Here is an 18,834-nt window from a genome sequence, read left to right on the forward strand (position 1 = left end):
TCATGGTTAGGAAACATAACCATCTTTGATTAACGAGCTAGTTAAGTAGAGGCATACTAGTGACACTCTGTTGGTCTATGTATTCACACATGTATTATGTTTCCGGTTAATACAATTCTAGCATGAATAATAAACATTTATCATGATATAAGGAAATAAATAATAACTTTATTATTGCCTCTAGGGCATATTTCCTTCAAAAGAAACATGGTTGTGGTTTGTGAAGGATTTCATCGATGAACACACCCATCCTTTGGCCCACGAGATCTTGCTTGTTTGTTGCGGTCACACAAAAGAATCATCGACGAGCAGAAAGCGGACATTGTAGAGATGGAAAATTCTGGAACCACAAACACAAAATAATGGATATAATGCACATGCAATACGGTGGATACAATCATGGTGGATGCACGACGAGGTACATTTATAATTTCTACTATCTCTACAAGTCGGATACAATGGTTGTCAGTGATGCTCAAACAATGATCCATCACATGGTCACACGACAAGAGAGAGATCTAGATTTTTCTACTTCAAGTACTTGGTTGATTAGCATGGGCATCTGAAGGGGTTGTTCAATTCTAATACTCAATCCCTACTTAAATATGAGGCTTTCGACGAATAAGTACAATCTGCCATTCATGTCATTTCTCGGGTTGAATCACCACCACGCCATTGTTATTTTTGGATGTGGTATTATTTATCATGAAACAGGCAAGGCGTATGAGTGGATGTTGCACACCTTTTCTGCTGACATGTCCCGGAAGCATCTAGTATTTGTGATTACGGATGGGGAGCTTGCAATGCAGATAACAATCAGAGTGATTTGGCCTGATGCAAACCATAGGTTGTGTGTATGACACATTCAGCAGAACATTGTACATTATCTGCATGATAATGCGGTTAGGGAAGAATTCAGATCTTTTATATATGATTCCTCTTCCATGGAAGAGCATGGAGAAAATGGGTTGAGTTCTTATAAAAGAATCAAGTAACCAGTGAGGAGTCATGGCATCATCAGATGTATCAGATGAAGAAGTTGTCGTGTGCTCCATATGTGGTGGGGCGCTATTTCTTAAGATTGAGCGGTAATCAACAGAGTGAGAGCCTAAACTATGTGCTACATATGCATCTCGAGGGTAAGATTGCATTGTTTAAAGTGCTAGAACACTAAGAGTGTTCCTTTCAGGCAATATTAGACATCAGTCTGTTCCATTTACAGATACATATGCTTGAACTCTCGTGAAACACAATGCAAAAGTTTTCATGCCTTGTATGTCTCAGTTGGTGAGATGGAGCACAAATATTGTCAACAATTGTTTTTATCAATGAGATACTAGATGGGTGCGATTTGACTATTTATGTTGTGACTAAGAAGGATAGAAGAGAGAAGAAGTCCAAAGTGTGTTGTGAGGAAGGCGTAAGCACACCATGTTCCCACGTATTGCATGTATTGGGAACATTATACAAGTAAAACGACTGCATAAGTGTTGTGTTCCACCAAGTTGACGATGAGTGCAAAGTCTGCATACCCTCCAAGCAGAAAGATCGACATGTGTGAGTATTTGAAAAGACTGAAGAGGTACCATGAGTTGCGAAATGTGAGTCACGCGGCATGTTTCAGGGCATGTCAATCTAATGAGTTGTATCAACGTCTGAAAGTTGTTCTGAATGTACAAGCTGGCAGCAAGGAATCAACTAGCGGTCAGAAGAATGCATTAGATTTGGTCCGGTACTGCCACAAACGGCGCAACTTGATTCTGGAGATTTGGAAATGGTTCTGGATCCCGTGCATGTGCAAGCTCGAGGTGCACCGAAGAAAACGATCCAGCCAATGGCGAAGCAAAGATCGAAGGGAAATGTGGCTATTCTGAGGAGCAAGCTCACAATCAGTGTACATGTAAAAAAATTGAAAGAGGTAGCAAATATGTTCAATTTTTATTTTTCCATGTGCTTTACTTATTAGTACAATACATGACATTAATTATATTTTTTGTGTGCAGGAAATCATGCCAGAACCAATTATCTCTATCACACAGCTGCTGAATACTCACGGTAAGCTGGATGGTGTTCTTCAATAATTACATTAATACTTATGAAATTTTTGAAAGACTACTGGAAACTATATTAGATAAAATGCACCAAATATTACAGGAAATCATGGATTGCTTATTACTTTATTAGCTTGACAATCTATTAGATGGCATGTGTTTGTGTCAATTCATCTATTATTGCCGAGTTGGATTCCATTAAGCTAATGTAGCTCATTGGAAGCTTTAGCCATGAGGAATGGACTACATCTTGCAAATTCTATTGGAACTAATAAGGTGCAGGCGGAATCCGATTCGGTTGAAGTCATAATCTCTACTCCTAATGTCTCAGTCCGTAGGTCGTTCGTTCGTTTCGTTCGCTTCCACCCTTCCACCGATCGATACATGCCCCCACCACGCGATCTCCCTCCCACCGATTTTCTTCCTCCCTACGAAAACCAAGACCGGTTTTAATTCCATGCCCAGAAAAACCAAACCAACCCTTCCATTCTTCCATCGATCACACCTTTCCATATAACACACCAATCATTCCGTCCTTCCCTTCCATATACGACAACAATCAAATCATATCGATTATTTCCGTCACAAAAAGCTTCCATAAACAACAACAACAATCTAATCATATCGAATATTTTGCTCTTTCCGTACACAACAAATATCAATCGATTATCTCTACTCCTAATGGGAGAGTCCGTTGTCATTTGGTTTGGTTCGTTTCGCATCAATCGGATGACGTTGCTAGCCCCACCCTACGTGGTTGGTTTCCTTTGGTACACCCACCACCGTGGAAGGTCCTTCCCATTCCTTTTCTAAACTTTGCTTACAAAAATCTTAATTTTCCTTGCCTAAGCCCACACATTGCCAGACCACAAAACTGTCTACGATCTCCTTTGGTCTCATCCTGATCGTGACCTTCTCTTCAGATCGATTTCTTCCTCGACCTCACGGCGGCCAGGACTAGCCCGTGGGCGTCGCAGCCTGGCGTTTGAGGAACGATGCGGCCTGGGTGCGCCTCGGAAAAACCAGACGGACACTCGACGTCCCCCCTCGACGTCGACCTCTCCCTGCTCCTCTTCTCCGCAGCCGAGAAGGTCGTGGCCTGCATAGAGCATCCGGCTATAGTGAGGCTGGCGGCGGCCGAATTGTCACCATGGGCAAAGAGGTAGGTGGCTGGATCCCGAGATGGAGGCAGGGACATGGTTGAGCGGTAGCAAGGACAGCTTCTTCAACATGATCTGATCTACAATCACAAGGCAACGCAATCGATCCATGTTTCTCTGAGCTCCTGCTCAACTATGAAAACCATGTTTGTTGTGCTTGCTTGCTGATGTGTGTGTGTCACTACGTCGCTCACGTCCTCCCGCAAGGCACCAGCATCCGGTCGGTGTGCTCTGGGATGCTGCAGTCGAAGGGGTGAGCAGGAGCTATGGATGCTAGCAAACAAGGTTGTGCAGACGGCAATGCATGTGAGGGCTCGCAACCTTATCCCCATCCCAATTTCTGACTAAAAAACTATAGATTAGATTATATGACATGCATTAGTTGCTTACCTTTGTAGCTGGCATGCACATACATCATCGTTTTCTGATAATTAACCATATTTTCTGAGTGATCCAGTTCAAACTTATATCATACTACTAATTACTAGCTTATATTGATAGAATGCAGACTATTGGACATACTTTTCATACCATTACCATCGGACTGTATTCTGAATCATCCATTATCGTTGTGATTTTGTAATTTCCTGAAACAAAATATTGTACTGTACAAAATCACAAACAGAGATTCTATTTTTGCGAGGTGCTATATGTTTTCTTCTCACAAACAGTGCTTTCATTGGTCCGTTATTATACATTTTTCTTTCCAGCAACGGGAGTATAGTACTCTAATCACAAACAATCACCTACTATGCTAAAATTTCTGTTCTCATCGGAAGTATATATACTTATGATGTCATTGCATTTTGCAAGTGTTCTCATCGGTAGAAAGATCTGCACAACAAACATTATTTTCTCAAAATTGCCATTTATCTTCATATTGAAACGTGATGTGTGTGTTTAAGATGTCATTTTATTTTAGATGTTGAGTTGTTAAAAAAACTTCCCAACATGCGATAACTTGGGATGAACCCAAATCTTTATTTTTCTTATAATATCCTCCCATATAGAAAATTCTATTTGGAGCAAACTTATCTTTAATGTAGATGTACATCAACAATTAATTAAGTCCCGTCATATTGCATGTTTATTGTGCGGAATGTGTGTCCCAATCTCGCCAGAAGCTATAAAGAGATTATCTTGAAGATTGATTGCATAGAGGATGAGATATTGCCCCGAATTCTCATTTCTTGTCACAAACTTAGTACTCCCTATGATCAATATTACTTGTCGCTCAAATAGACGTATCTAAATGTATTACAGTGCTAAAATACATCCGTTAGAGTGACAAGTAATACATCCGTTTGAGCAATAAGTAATATGGATTGGAGGGAGTCCATTTTCATTATCGTTATTCAGAACATGTATAAGCCATTAATATTCTAAGGGGATGTACAACCGGAGAAGATTATCATAGTTGAATAAGAAACTCAATAGTGTCATGCAAGTTGGAGGCGGGGGGAAATGAGATAAGAGCCTGGTGGGAGGAAGGAAGTCGAGTGTCGCGTGGTGGCTGGGACGAGGAAGTGGGGTAGAAAGACGATGAGGAGATGCGTTTACCTATCAGATCAAAACCATGAGATATCATCCCATGCGAATAGCCTTTGACTCCATATCACGTGAAATTTCTTTGTATATATATTTTGTTAGTCCGTGGCAATGCACGGACACTTAGCTAGTTTTTTGTAAAGGCCAAATACAATGATGGGACTCGGCAGCAGCGATATATGCAAATTGTGTAGATACGTCAATTCAAATTGGAACCGTTGATTTCAAACATTGTCCCAGAGATGCCAATGGTGTGGCCCATGCTTTAGTTTTCATAATAATCTTTCTTGTGTTTGGAGTGATGAACCCCCTAGTTGCTTAGTTGTATTTCTTGCAAACGATGTAAGTGTTTCTTAATTTAATAAAGCTAGTTATAATGGTTTTTTCTCAAAAAAAAAAAGCTAATGTAGCTCAAGTACAATATTGGTCAAGGATACAGTACTATCATGTTAGCAACATCAACATCTGCAAATATCACCAAGTAATAAAGCCCTTGGTAGTTCACTACGATGAACGATGTGTAATCTGTGTACCGAATTTTTGGAAGCCAAACTATGGATGCACACATGTGCAATCTGCGCACAGAGACTTTTTGTTTTTTGAAAACCAGTTATTAACGCGCATCCATACATCAAAATCAAACGCGCGTAAGGAGTTTCAGTAATTAGCACGGAGGATATACGACAACGTACAGTGATGTGTCGCCGCCCGGCCAGTCGTGGGCTCGCCGTAGGTGCCGCTCGCTGGTTCCGCGCCGAATTCTTGCCGCCGGCGTCGTGGCGTCACACGGTCGTTGGATCTATAGCACGGAATAGCCGTTCAATCTGAACAACGAGGCTTGCGGCATTAATCAAATGATAAACGGAACAAAATGATCTGCTGAAAAGACATGCAAGCTATTCGAACATCTGAACAACTTTAAACGGCATAATTGCTCCAGTTGCCATTCGGGAGGGGAAGGGGGCAAACTTCGATTATTTGCACCATCAATAGAGTGTTACCGAACAAATTTGTGTTAGTTCCTAATCTATCTCCCGATATATACAACTTGTCTCTCTCACACTCTCAAAGTCAGTACATTTCCCAGCTTCATTCATCGCTAGACGTTATGAGCGTCGGTATTTGCCCGTTGTCCGCAAAATCCAACTTGTTCAGCCTCATGCAGCACAACACATGCTCAGGTAGCTCCTCGGCCTTCTGCGCCTGCACCCAGATGGCAAGGTTCAGACTTTCAGTGAACAAAATATTCCTCAGGTCCTAAGGCCAAGAACAAAAGGAAAAGAAAAAACAATACCTGAATGGTCAGCCCAAGATCGATGACGCCATGTTTCAGCCGCTCCCGGAAGGTCTCGAGGCCCTTTCGCGATATGTAGCTGAACCGGTGCACGTCGATGTCGATCTCGAAGTAGTTCGAGCCCTACATCACAATGAACAAACGGACGCACACGTTTCAGTCAGGACCAGGACATGAAGAATCTCTGAATTTGAGCACATGGGGATGTGATACAGCATAATTGGTTAGTAGTTAATACCTTGTAGAATTTGTGCTGGGGCCTAGACAGCACCGGCTTCTGGTTGTAGGTCTGCACAAGCCTCCTCTCGGCCGCGCTGAGCTGCAGGTCTTCAGGGTTTACAATGCCGGCCAGGATTTTCAGCCTCTCTGTATAGGGCACGTTGCTGTCCACCGGGAACCCCTTGACCTTCTCCATTTCCTCGTTCATAACACTCTGCATAACCAATTACTCATCAGAAACTTGTCCAAGGTACTGAAAACGGTTAGATTTTGAAATGCAATCAATTTGGCTGACCTTGATGCTGTCCTGGAGCTGAGGCGAGATCTCCTTGTCGAAGCTATCGGATATCTTGAAATACAGGACCAGGCTAACGCCGTCGCCGTCGTTCTCGCCGAACATGCTAGTAGGGTAGGTAGGCAACTGTACAGATCAGTTAACTTGTTAAGTTCAGACCTAACCAATCAATACCCAAAGGTGACAAATCAGTACTACCTGTTAAGTGGTAGGTCAAGAAACACGAGTGAATTACCTGAATGTTGACAATGAGGAGCGAGGGGAAGGCGTCGTGGGGCTTGAGCGACGGGAGCGCGATGTGCTGCGCGATGTGGTGCACCTTCCTTGGGCAGGCAAACATGTCTGCTCCGATCGGGGTGTAGGGGGAGCAGTTTGGGGCTGGGGATTTCCTCTTGTCTCTGCAACCAGTTCATAAGCTTCAGTCAGGCATACTGACAGACGAAATGCGCAGCGAGTGAACGCATATCAGGAGTTTCAGTAACGTTGCTACTTACCTGAAGAAGCCCTCCCCTCTGACCCTGAACGCCGACGGCTCGAGGGCCGACCAGCAGCCCTCCGACGGCTTCTCGCCGGCCGCACACGGCAGCGTCAGGCCCGCTCTCGGCCGGTACAGGTACTTGGCCGAGCCAGCTGAATTGATCGTCAGTTTCATCAGCGAAGCAGGAACGAAATGCTGATGAACAATTTGAACGATGGTGCTGGATCAGTAGGCGAAAGTGGTGATGTTGACTCACTCATTTCGGTCATCTCATCGCCCTCGTACGACCTCCTCCGGAAGGAAAGCCTGACGACGGCCGATTTCTTCCTCTGGTGGTGCGGGCTGAACCCGGCGACCGGCATCGGCTGCACCTTGTGGCTCGGGACCGAGCCCGGGAGAGGCCGAGGCGAGCAGGACGCCGCGCTCTGCGGTTCTCTCAGGCCACCAGCAGCGGCATGACCAGGAGCAGGGGCAGCGTCGGGGTCCTCGCTTCTCTCCGGGGGGTCGCCCTGGCACGCCTCCGCGTCCGCGATGCTCCGGAGCCGGTGCACGGCGTCCGCCAGGCACGCCGCGTCCTTGCACGGCGACGCGCTCGTGCCGCCGGCGACGTCTTCCGGGAGAGGATCTGGATTTTGCAAGGAGGATGGAGCATGTGAGCACCGCGAGCCTGGAACTTACTGCAGTGCAGGGCCGGAAAGATGGGGGCGAGCGCCATACCTCCACTGACGCTGGAGTAATCGTTGTCGTCGTCGTCGGAGCCGGCCGAGTCTCCCAGCATGCTGACGGAGTCGTACCACGCCTCGTCGCAGATCACTGCAAAAACAAGAAAATTGAGCGCTCTGGTCGAGCAGGTCGGCGCCGGCCGGAGAACACGAGGTTTGGCGTCTCACCATTCCCAGCGTCCATCTGGCTGTGCTGCCACTGGAGCTGCGTGAGGTGGAGCGTGACGCCGGAGGCCGGCGGCGCGCCGTCGACGTGGACGACCCCGTGGCGCGCGGCGAAGCGGCCGGCCGCGTCGCCGGCGATCGCGGCGGACACCTTCCGGCGGAACCTGGTCGCCGTGGCCGACAGCTTCCTGGAGGACCTCCGGCGCCGTCTCGGGGTCGACACGCAAGAACCCATGGCCGGCGAGCACGCACGCACGCACACCTGACGAAACCAACCTCACAGAGTTAGCTAGCAACTCAGGTTTGGCCGGCCCGAAGCTCGACGGACGGATATATACCGCACCTTGGGAGAGACCCAAGGGCCGGATCAAGGACCGAGCTTCACCTACCCTTATCGATCAACCCAATCAATCAATCTAGTGACCTCCAAATCTCCAATTATCTCAGACTCCTCAGCGGATAATGCCAGGAGAAAAGGGGTTCCTCTCGCCAACAATTCCGCAGTCTCCAGCTGCCTACGGCCTACCACCACCCCAAGCGACCCCGGGAGCCTCTACTTGTACCACCACCTCGCTATAAGCATCGTCCTAATCATGGGGGAGGCGAGAACGTGACGCGCATGCCACTTAGTTAATTGACCCGTGCCCGGACTAAAGCGTGTTGATCATCAATCCCCTCCCCGATCTTTCCTGCCCCGCAAAGGCGCGGCATATGAATCGCCGGGAAAGGGTAAAGAATTCCCTGTCACGCGTGTTCCAGGAACCCAACCCAACCTAAGCGGGGTCGGAACAGTGCAAGTAGGAGTAGGTTTCTTAACTGGGCTGGACTAATTAATCCGGCCATGAAGCTTCTGAGCTTCCGTTCACCTGTTTTTTATGGAGGGAAGGAATAATGGTGGTTGGGTTCAGCTCGGTCGATCCAGGTTTGTTTGGTTTATTAGTTTGATTTGGTTTCTTATTTTAGGACGGTCAAACTGCGGGAGCGCGTCGACTTGGTTTTTCTTTTTTTCTTTGCTCTGGCTGGCTTGTCTGAGCAAGGAATTAATGCTGGGGATAATCCTGTCCCTGTTGATGGTTTTGCCATGGCTTGCTTCCAAATCTCCGCAAACACATGCCCCCCAAGCAAAACAAAATCCCCAGATTCGATGTGTGACATATATGCAAAGCGAGGGACCGCGACTGATGCGGACATGCAATGAAAATATCATGTTTGGACCTTTCGAAAAAAGAATCATGTTTGAGCAAGCGGTTTTGATGGGTGGTGCGTGCGCGCGCGCTTTAAGCTTTGCTTCTCGCCAGAATCGGAGTTGCCTTTATCATCTTCTCCGCGGTCGACTGTATTGGTGGTCTCGGGCTCGCTAGCGAGGTTGTAAGGTTACCGTTTTGCAGTTCAGGGGGCTAAGGTGAAGTCGAGGTCGATAGATTGCAGGCGCGATGGGCGGTGTCGACGATGGTGGTGTGGCCGACGTCGTGTGGCCTCCGTTGGGTTTGAGTTGTGCTTGTTGCCTTTGCTCGGTAGACTGGTGGTGCTCGAGGCTAGCTTGCTTCTCCCGATTTTCTTGAATTGACTGGACAACCTTTTCCTCTTACAATGATGGGCGCAAACTCGATGACGGCATTGGTTGCCAAAAAGTATATGCCATGTATTCTTTTCTCCCCAATAGAAAATGTAGGTCATTTTTACGATCTGGGTCACCACAACAAATATTACCCAACCATTTCCTAGTATGAAATTGCAAATACTACATCCATCCCTATAAAACATGCCTTTCTAATGTATGTATATCTGCTTTTATTTGAACTGGCATACTTTTGTATACATACATATAAATCGATGGTCAAAGTTTCACCTTGAAAGAGTATGCCAGATTTCGAAGCGGATTACATTTATAGACAAGGGGGGACACTTTTACATGATTTGCGTAGACACAAAATCCCCTTGAATAGCACTATATGATACTATGCAGAGATCCTATGTCCATACCACTTTAAACAAACTATTGATGTAATAAAGTACTAAAATGGTTTGCTTTTCTTAGGCATAGCTTGCACGCCAATGTATGCAACAACGCAAAAAGGATGGAATAATCAGCAAGTGCCAAACAAACAAATGGCACTGCAAACAGCTAGTAGCACTTGAAAAAGGCCGCCCTCCAACCTGATCAACTACAACATCAAACTAACATGCCAGTTTTATTTTATTTTATTTATGTATGCAACGGAGGAGCAGTAAACAATGATGATGCAACCAGGCAGTCCAAGCCGTGACCTTTTCATATCAGAGGAGGAGCACACACCACATCATCATAATGCATAATGCATACAGTACTAGTACATCCATGCTTTCTTTTGCTGCTGTCTGCTGGTGTGCTCCCCATGTTGGACCACGGCCCATAAACAAGACCCATGTACCGTCAAATCACGCTCCCGGAAAAAGAAATGAAAAAGAGAGGGAGAAAAACAACTGTGTGGATGGATGGATGGATGGATGGATGGATGTGAGTGATGTATACGAGCAACCTGTTAGGCAGCGAATGGCCCTGCGGCGTGTCGTTCTCTGTAGCCAGCAGGTCTTTTTTGTGCGTGCATTTTTCTGTAGCTAGCGGGTTTCAATCAAGAAAAGAAAAATACACACCGACGCGACGTACATTGCATATAATGCATGTCCGGAAACAACAATGGAGACCACTAGTGTGATTTATAAGGTAGAGGAAGCGATGGATCACCTCGTTTTGGCGTACGCACCAGATCCTACCGAGCAGTTTATAATGGCAATGGCTTTGTTGATGAACAGGAGGAGCCGTTGGTGACGATGCTAATGTATGCACAGGCAGAAATGAAAACCTGAACGAGAATAATTGTTAGGCGGCGGGCGGGGATGTTTATGTTTATATATAGACTTTGTTGGGAGGAAAAACGAAAACCTGAAGAAGCAGGAGTAGGACTGTAGGCGAGTAGCATAATGCTATCGGCGGTAGTGTGCGTCGGTGCAGATTCTGCTTTGTGATGCCCACACCGCACTGACTGACTGACTGACTGACCGCAGGAGCGAGCGAGCACGAAAGAGGACCGGCGACGGGGACGCGTGCGTGCAACCGCGGAACGCCGTGGTGGGCCGGGCGCGGGCTCCGGCGTCGACGGGGAGACCTGACCGCGTGCCGGCGCAGCACGCGGTCCCGAGAATTTCCGGCCCGTTTTCGCTGTCGCGAATTACGTCTCCACTCGACGAGTCTGAATCCAACACCTCCCTTTAGATTTTATTTTCTTCTTCTTTTTTGGAATAAATCCTTCCGTTTAGATATAGATGAACGGCGACTCTACTTAGACCCGTCGTTTTCTCCCGGGTTGGCTCCAGCTGCGTGATTTTCCGGACACGGTTCGGTTATATTCCCGGCGAGGGAGCGAGCGGTGCGGATGGGTGTATCTTGGACGTGTGCCGTGTGTGAGTTCATGAGAAAAAGAACGGCTGTGCCCTAGCGTGCATGGTGGAGTCGCTTCTGTCCGCAGATCATATTAACCAATAATTTAGTGCATGGTGGAGTACATCTTTCAAACGGCGGCCATCATTGGTAGGATGAGTAGCATTAGAAAGTATAGAAGCCCCGATGAACACATGCTAATTGAAAGCTACTTCCCGCACGAGAAGAGCGACGAGTTCGGCGTTGGTTGGCCCGTGGTCAGTGGCTCCTTTTCTTTCCCTCTTATAATTATTGTTCTCCACGGACTGGAGTGCTGGTTTCTATTCTTCTCCTGTTGGAAAGTGAAGGGCACCGGGCGAGGAACGGATGCACGCAGTGCAGTGCAGGAGCGGTTGATCATCACCCACGTTGCTACTTACCTGAAGGAAGGCCGAGCGATGGCCGTGTACGTTCCCACACTGTTGGCCGGAACGCGCGCCACTGTGACCGGAAAGGGCCGGAGCCGCTTTGTATCGAGACATCGCCTTGTTCGAGAGAGAAAATGCGCACTACAATCATCCCGACGAAAAGCATGAGCGTTGCGCAGTAGCTGCGGTGACCGCGGGTGTCCAAATGTACTCTACTCCACTCCACGTATTTCTACATCGATTCTGATTTATTTATGCGCGCGAATTGTTTGGTGCATACAAAGTCAATACGGCACCAGAAGAGCGTGCCCTAATCACCATCTAGCTTCGGAGCGGAGGTAATGATGCAAGAAGCTTCGGAATTTCGAAGCTCGACTCAGAGTTTGTTCCCGTTTGAGTTTCACGCTTGCATCTTTAGAAAAAAAGAAAAGAAATCCATGCAACTCCTTCCGCTCGCCCCGCAGATCATCGCAGTGAAATGAACGCTTAGACCTCCCACCCGATCTGAAATCAAGTTCTGGAACGACACTTCTCGATGGACAGCATCAAGCAGGGAATGGAAGTTGCTTCTTTTGTCGCCGCTCCGCTTGACACTTTGTCGCCTCTGTCGCCTTGTAATCATGGTGATGTGGAAAGGCCAGGCCACGCGATATGATAGGCTGAGATATATACCAGCTAAGCTAGCCAGCAGTCCCCATCAGCATATGCCGTGAGTGACTGGCCGCCATTTGTCCACTTAGTACAAGATAATTAATCTAAGCTTGCTTGGGTGCTAAGCTGCGACCGAGGCTTCTACCTATATATGGCCTCGTCGAGGTCTCTCTAAATAGCAAGAAGAATCCTTGGCATGTTCCGTCGATTATACTACATCCGTATCTAGATCAATCTAAGACAAGAATTTTGGGACGGAGGGGGTACTTAATTAGTAAGCACTAGGCGAGAGTAACTTAACCGTGTTGGCCATTTGGCTGGAAAGGCAAGCAGACACATGACATGACTACATGAGGCACCAACGCCAGCCGCGCTTGTTGTTCGGCACAGCATTCTGCAGTGCCTCGGCGACTTTAATTTTTTGACGTAGTAACGTTGTGTGCAGCTTACGCATGACGAGGTTTGGCCAATTCAGGTCATGGATTGAATTGAATTGCCACACGCAGGACGACGGTGAGAGACGATAGAGATGTCTAATTTTTTTTGCTTGTTTGGCAGACTATTCCCCTGCATTGATCTGAACTCTGAAAGTAGAAACGGTGCCACGCAGAGGCAACCTCAGTACATCACACAAGATAGGGTAGCAAGAAAAGAATCTCATGGAAGAAAAACATGGAGAGATGATACTCTGTCGAGTATTAATCCGTATCGTATGGTTTGGAGTTCGAAGGATTGAGCTTAATGTCATGGTGGGATTTTATCGGATCTCAGGCTGAGTTTTGGGCTATACGAATGATAAAAGATGAACATCGAGACGCAGCAGGTAAAATCTGAAGGAGGAGTTGTTTCATAACCATGGTTACATAGTAGTACTAGTGTTTTTCTTTAATCACCTAGTTGAACATAAACGTATACATGCATGCACAACACTACCATACACATAAATAAAGTTCAGAGTCGTCACAGGTGTCACTAACTTCTTCTCCTACTGTCCCTCAAAAAAGAAAAGCTTCTTCTCCTACTGAAAATGAATATATATTTTTGAAACGAAGGTACTGAAAATGATTAATTTTGTCCTATCGCTGTTACCGGGCCTGCCCACACCCGAAAAACAACTGGGCTTTTACCTGGGGCTTGTAAGCCTCACAGCCCACATTCCAGTAACCCCTCAAAAGAAAAAGCCCACACTCCAGTAACAATCTTAAATTCCTCAAGACGCCCCAATCAGAGGCACATTCCGCAGCCCTTCTCTCTGAGAGCACCTAATTGAGGATCACCTAACAAAAAAACTTATTGAGGAGCGCTCCTTCCGGAGCCTCCCAACGATCACCTGGTGTGGGCTGAGTGCACGCCATGAAAAACCATTTTAAAAGCCGAAAACGCGTGCAAAAAAATAAAAAAAAATCGGAGGGGGCGCCCAGAGTGCGACACGTGGCGGGGGCTGAGCGCGCCAAGTCTTTAAGCTAGATTTTTTAATATTTTTTCACATGCGTTTTCTGCCTTTTAAATCGTTTCCCTCCTTTTTTGGCTTTTCTGTTTTCCACCCGTCTTTTTAGCTTTTCGACAAAAAAACCACATGTTTTTTTGTGTGCAAAACATGAAAAAATCGCGAGAGGCATGGTTTTGCTTCTACGAGAGGCGCAACTGTGCCTCTCGGAAACGAAAAAAACATATTTTTTTCTCTTTTTTTTATTTCATGATATGCACGATTTTGCTTGAGAGGCACGTCTGTGCCTCTAAAAAATGAAAAAAAAGTTTTTTTCTTTCTTTTTTCCTTTCATGAGAGACACGGTTTTACTTCTACAAGAAGTACGGTCTTGCTTCCGTGAGAGGCACAACCGTGTCTCTCGGAAACGGAAAAACACATTTTTTTTTCTTCCGCGAGAAGTATGGTTTTGCTTTCGCGAGAGACGCGAATTTGCTTCCGCGAGAGGCACGGCCATGCCTCTCTGAAATGGTTTTCGGAAGAAAAAAAGGTGCTCACGGTTCAGGTTTTTCGTGAAAAAAGGTCGTCAATACATATCAACATGGGATTTAGTTTTGAAGATCTCGACACGATGAATCCAACGGAGAAAGCGGTTCGAGATTTGGACGCACGGTTTAAGAGATTTTTTTTGAATAAACGAATCTATGAAAAAAAAAGAAAAAACTCTCAGGTCACAACCTGGAGAGATGAGAGTAATCTTTGAAAAAAGTACTTCTCCATTAGCGATTTCGCTTTTCTCTCGCCCGCGGCGCACGCCCAAAAGCTAAACTTCTCCTAGTGAAAATGACTATGTTTTTGGGTATACTAAAAATGATTTTTTGAGCGGTTAAACCAAGCTTTATTACTCAAAGTCCAGATGGTGTGGAACACAAATCGGAACATGGGGTTGCCCTAGCTAGACATGTCGCCCCTCATCAAGAGAATGTGCAAACTTGACTAACCTATCCATATCCATATTAAATACTCTGCCTTCAAAAGAGAAAATTTACAACTAAAAAAATATAGCTCGTTGGTTGATCTCTAAGATGATTGATCCATACTCTCCACTGGACTGCTTGGCAATGTCATTGATCATTTGCTCTGAGTCAGAGGCTATGATGAAGTTGTTCAGTAGCAAGTCCTTGACGAGCGCTAAACCTTCCCGACACACTTTGACCTCAAGTGTCGTGACATCCGCTATTCCTGCAATCACCAAGACCGAGCTTCCAATGAAGTTGCCAGTCTCATCACGACACACATCAGTCGCTACTCCCCGGACATGGCTTCTAGATATCGCATCGTCCACGTGAATCTTGGTGAAGCCCTGTGGAGGCGCCTTAGGTTTTGTAGGTACGGTCGATGATTTACCTCGCTGTTGTACAATAGTTCCAGATCAGCCAAGAAACGTGCAATAAATTGTATACTGAAAATGATTAATTTTGTCCTATCGCTGTAAGGGCAAACCCTAAACGGCGCCCGTAGCGCCTGTTATAGCGTTAATGGTACAGGGCGCACACCCCTCCTCCGCGATGGGCCAGCCCATGTTTCATTTTTTTCTAAATCGACGTGCTAAGAAGGATTCGATCTTGCGACACGGGCTTACAGCGCAGGACTCGCTAGCCACCCGCGCTAGTTGAGTTATGTGATAACTTTGAGCTTCTTATCTCTTTTAGTCTTTCTTTCTTTCTTTTCCTTTTCTTTTTTTTCGTTTTTCTTTTCATTTCTTCCTTTTTCTTTTTATTCATTCTTTTTCTTTTTTAGTCTTCTTTCTTCCTTTTCTTTTTCTAATTCAATATAAAAAGTTCACCGGATTTATGAATGTTTTTTCAAATTCGATGAACTTTTTTCAAAATTGGTGAACTTTTTTCTAATTCGATGACATTTTATCAAAACCGGTGAACTATTTTCAAATTCGATGAACTTTTTTTCAATTTTGGGTGAACTCTTTTTTGAAGTCGATGAACTTTTTTTCAAGTTCGATAAACTTTTTCTCAGGTTTGTGAACCTTTTTTCAAAACCAATGAACTTTTTTTGAAAGTCGGTGAACTTTTTGTCCAAATTAGATGAATTTTTTTATTAAAAATTGGTGAGCTCTTTCAATTTAGATGAACTTTTTTTGAAATTCATGAAATTTTTAAAATTTGCGATTTTTTTTGCAAAAATATTTGACCTTTTTTTGGATTCCAAGAACCTTTTTTTAGTTCATGGTTTTTGAAAAAAATTCACGTTTTTTGTGAACCTTTTCTGAAAAGTCAACGGTCAATGTTGAACTGATCAGCGGTCAACAACGACCGGTTAATTCGAAACTGAGTAAAACGATCGAACCAGAAAAAAACGAAGCGAAGCAACACCTTTTGTTTTTTGAACGAGCGATCAAGGGAACGAACAAGCGCTCGCACTCTTTTATCTTGGGCCGGCCCATGACTGGATGTACGTGAGCGCTCATTCTCCTTACCGGCGCAGAAGGCGCCGGTTAGGAGCTCCCCGCTGTAAGTGGACCTTGCCCACCCCGGAAAAAAAACTGGGCTTGCCCAATCAATTTTATCTGGGCCTTGCATGCCTATATTACGATCAAGACGGCCCAATCGGAGCCGCATCCCGCAGGCCTTTTCTCCCGCCCGCGGGGCGCGCCCAAAAGCTTCCCAATTCCCGCTCCGCGTCGCCATTCCCCTTCTACTACCCCGTCCCGTGGATCCTAGGGTTCCGACGACCCCCCCGCGCCGCCGGCCCGCGTCCGCACCCGCCGCCATGTCCCAGCCAATCACCCCTCGCCGCACCACCCGCGGCGCCGCCTCCGCTCCCGATTCGCCGGCCTCCCCTCCCAAATCCAGGCCCAAATCCTCCCACCGACGCCAACTCCTCGCAGCCGCCGCCGAGCCAAACGAGAGCAAATCCCTCGACGCGCTCCTCGACGCGCTGCCAGGCCGCCGCGCGCAGGCGACGGACCTCCTCCGGCTCCTCGCGCCCGCCCCCGCGCTCCCCATCCTGCTCCACGGCGGCGCCGCCACCGGCAAGACGCGCGCGCTCCTCCTCGCGCTGCGCCACCTCCGCTCCAGCCCGCGCCTCGTCTACGCCGCGCTCCGCTCCCTCCCCTCCCCTCGCGCGCTCTTCGCCTCCATCCTCTCCCAGCTCAACGCGCTCTCATCCTCGAGCTCGTCGCGGCAGCGCGTCCCTGACAAGCCATCCGACTTCATCGCTGCGCTCCGCGACGCCCTCGCTGGCGCTGTTGCGCAGGGCGAGCTTGTTTATCTGGTCTTCGACAACCTGGAGGTTGCCAGGGGCTGGGACAAGGGCGGCCAGCTCCTTTCCCTTCTCCTCCGCCTGCACGATCTCCTCCGGTTACCGCAGGTCGTGCTCGTGTACGTGAGCAGCGCAACGCCTGACGCCTACTACACCATGACTGGCTCTGTTGAGCCGAATCATGTTTACTTCCCGGATTACACGGTGGATGAGGCCCGCGACATCCTGATGCGGGGCCAATCCAATCCGAAGCTGTACTCATCGTTCCTGGGGTAATGCACTTCTTCCTTCCTCTGTGTCGGCTTAATTCTGCTTCGGATGGATTGTGGCGTATTTCGCATCATGAGCAGCATACTTAATGAAGTTTTTTCTTTTGTTCTTTGGATGCTTTGGGCAGTGTGGTGCTGAAGCCATTATTCCGGGTGACAAGGAGGCTTGATGAGCTGGCAGCACTGCTGGAGCCGCTTTTCAGGAGGTACTGTGAGCCATTGGGGGACTTGCAGGCGGTTCCTGATGAGGCTATGAGGAGGCGATTGTTTGAGCAGTTGCAACCACATTTGGCTGTGGCGTTGAATGAGACATTCAGTGTCCCCATGAGAGCTTCAGTGGAGAAGTGCAAAGATGACAGTTCTGGTGGAAAGGCTAGTGTTAAAAGGCAGTTTGGTGGTAGAGATGGTCTCTCGAGTGAATTGGAGTTCCACATGTCCATATCAGCGAAATACCTACTGTTATCTGCTTTCTTGGCTTCAAGGAACCCTGCTACTCTAGATGCGGCTTTGTTCGATTCCACTGGAGGATCCGATACCCGTAACCGCAAGAGAAAGTATGCCACATGATATCATTTCTAGGCTCGCCCAAACTTTGGAGACATTTTAGATGTTAACATTGCTGTTTTTTAATGCAGGAGCTCCCAGGCCTCAATAGACAGAAAGGATACCATGGCTGAAGAGATACTTATGAAAGGTCCTGGCACATTTCCTCTTGAGAGGCTCTTGGCCATATTTCAGTGCATCACATCAGTATCAGAAGATGTGCTTGATGAAGTTGAATGCCCAGACAGTATGATGGCCGGAAGTGGAACGAATGCTTTGATGTCAGATGTTCTGCTACAGTTGTCAACGCTGTGCAATTCTAATTTCCTCTCTAAAAGTCGGAGCTGCCCATTAGAAGGCTCAGCTAGATATCGATCCAACATCGATGAAGATTTAGCTCTCAAGGTGAATATCTCATAACATTCATTTGTAACATCTACCGTATAGTACCACTGTGTGTTTAAATACTCTTATATTGTGCTCTCAGTTTTGTGAATGCTTACTTTATTATTTCACAGGTTGCCAGGAGTGTCGGTTTCCCTCTCTCAAAGTACATGTACAGAAGATAGCCTTTTGATCTGTAGTCTAGGCAACAGAAACTACTTTTGATTGCTCTAGATGCTAATATGATCTGCTGAGATCTGTTCAGTTGCCTTGATTGTAGAGTGTTGAGGCAAGTGTTGGATGCCCCTTGTTGCTTTAAATTTCTTAGCTTATTCTTTCCCTTGAAAGATTGAGTATGGTACTCAGCCCTAAATTTTATGTACCTGTTTGTCTGTGAGCTTCCAATGTCCCATGACTTGTATTATCTCGGCTATTTGATTTGATTATCAATATGCGGTTGTAACAGGATTTTTTTGTCTAAATTGCCAAAAATTATTTCTTCAAAATCTCCATGTAAAGACCATG

The 18,834-nt window shown here is 46.6% G+C and overlaps 2 protein-coding genes across 4 annotated transcripts; one reads left to right on the forward strand and one right to left on the reverse strand.

The window, feature by feature from the left end:
• Positions 1-5,656: 5,656 nt before the first annotated feature.
• On the reverse strand, positions 5,657-8,722 carry LOC147972979 (uncharacterized). 3 transcript variants are annotated; one of them, XM_087521792.1, is made up of 10 exons: positions 8,276-8,722; positions 7,936-8,194; positions 7,763-7,858; positions 7,302-7,670; positions 7,062-7,197; positions 6,803-6,965; positions 6,568-6,693; positions 6,292-6,486; positions 6,054-6,176; positions 5,657-5,962 (listed from the first exon to the last, which is right to left on the reverse strand). In XM_087521792.1, exons 2-10 carry the CDS (start codon positions 8,165-8,167, stop codon positions 5,849-5,851), a joined length of 1,554 nt encoding a protein of 517 aa, XP_087377918.1. In that variant the 5' UTR covers positions 8,168-8,194; positions 8,276-8,722; the 3' UTR covers positions 5,657-5,848. The 3 variants fall into 3 exon arrangements, with proteins under 3 accessions (XP_087377918.1, XP_087377917.1, XP_087377916.1); XM_087521791.1 differs by having other exon boundaries at positions 8,322-8,721; XM_087521790.1 differs by having other exon boundaries at positions 8,318-8,721.
• Positions 8,723-16,530: 7,808 nt separating this feature from the next.
• On the forward strand, positions 16,531-18,801 carry ORC5 (origin recognition complex protein 5). The gene is made up of 4 exons (XM_087521794.1): positions 16,531-17,385; positions 17,511-17,936; positions 18,018-18,330; positions 18,444-18,801. The coding sequence occupies exons 1-4, from the start codon at positions 16,622-16,624 to the stop codon at positions 18,492-18,494; spliced, it is 1,554 nt and encodes a 517-aa protein (XP_087377920.1). The 5' UTR covers positions 16,531-16,621; the 3' UTR covers positions 18,495-18,801.
• The last annotated feature ends 33 nt before the right edge of the window (positions 18,802-18,834 follow it).

Source organism: Triticum urartu, chromosome 5A, assembly GCF_056163025.1.
Source record: "Triticum urartu cultivar PI428250 chromosome 5A, HENAU_Tu73, whole genome shotgun sequence".
Taxonomy (NCBI): domain Eukaryota; kingdom Viridiplantae; phylum Streptophyta; class Magnoliopsida; order Poales; family Poaceae; genus Triticum; species Triticum urartu.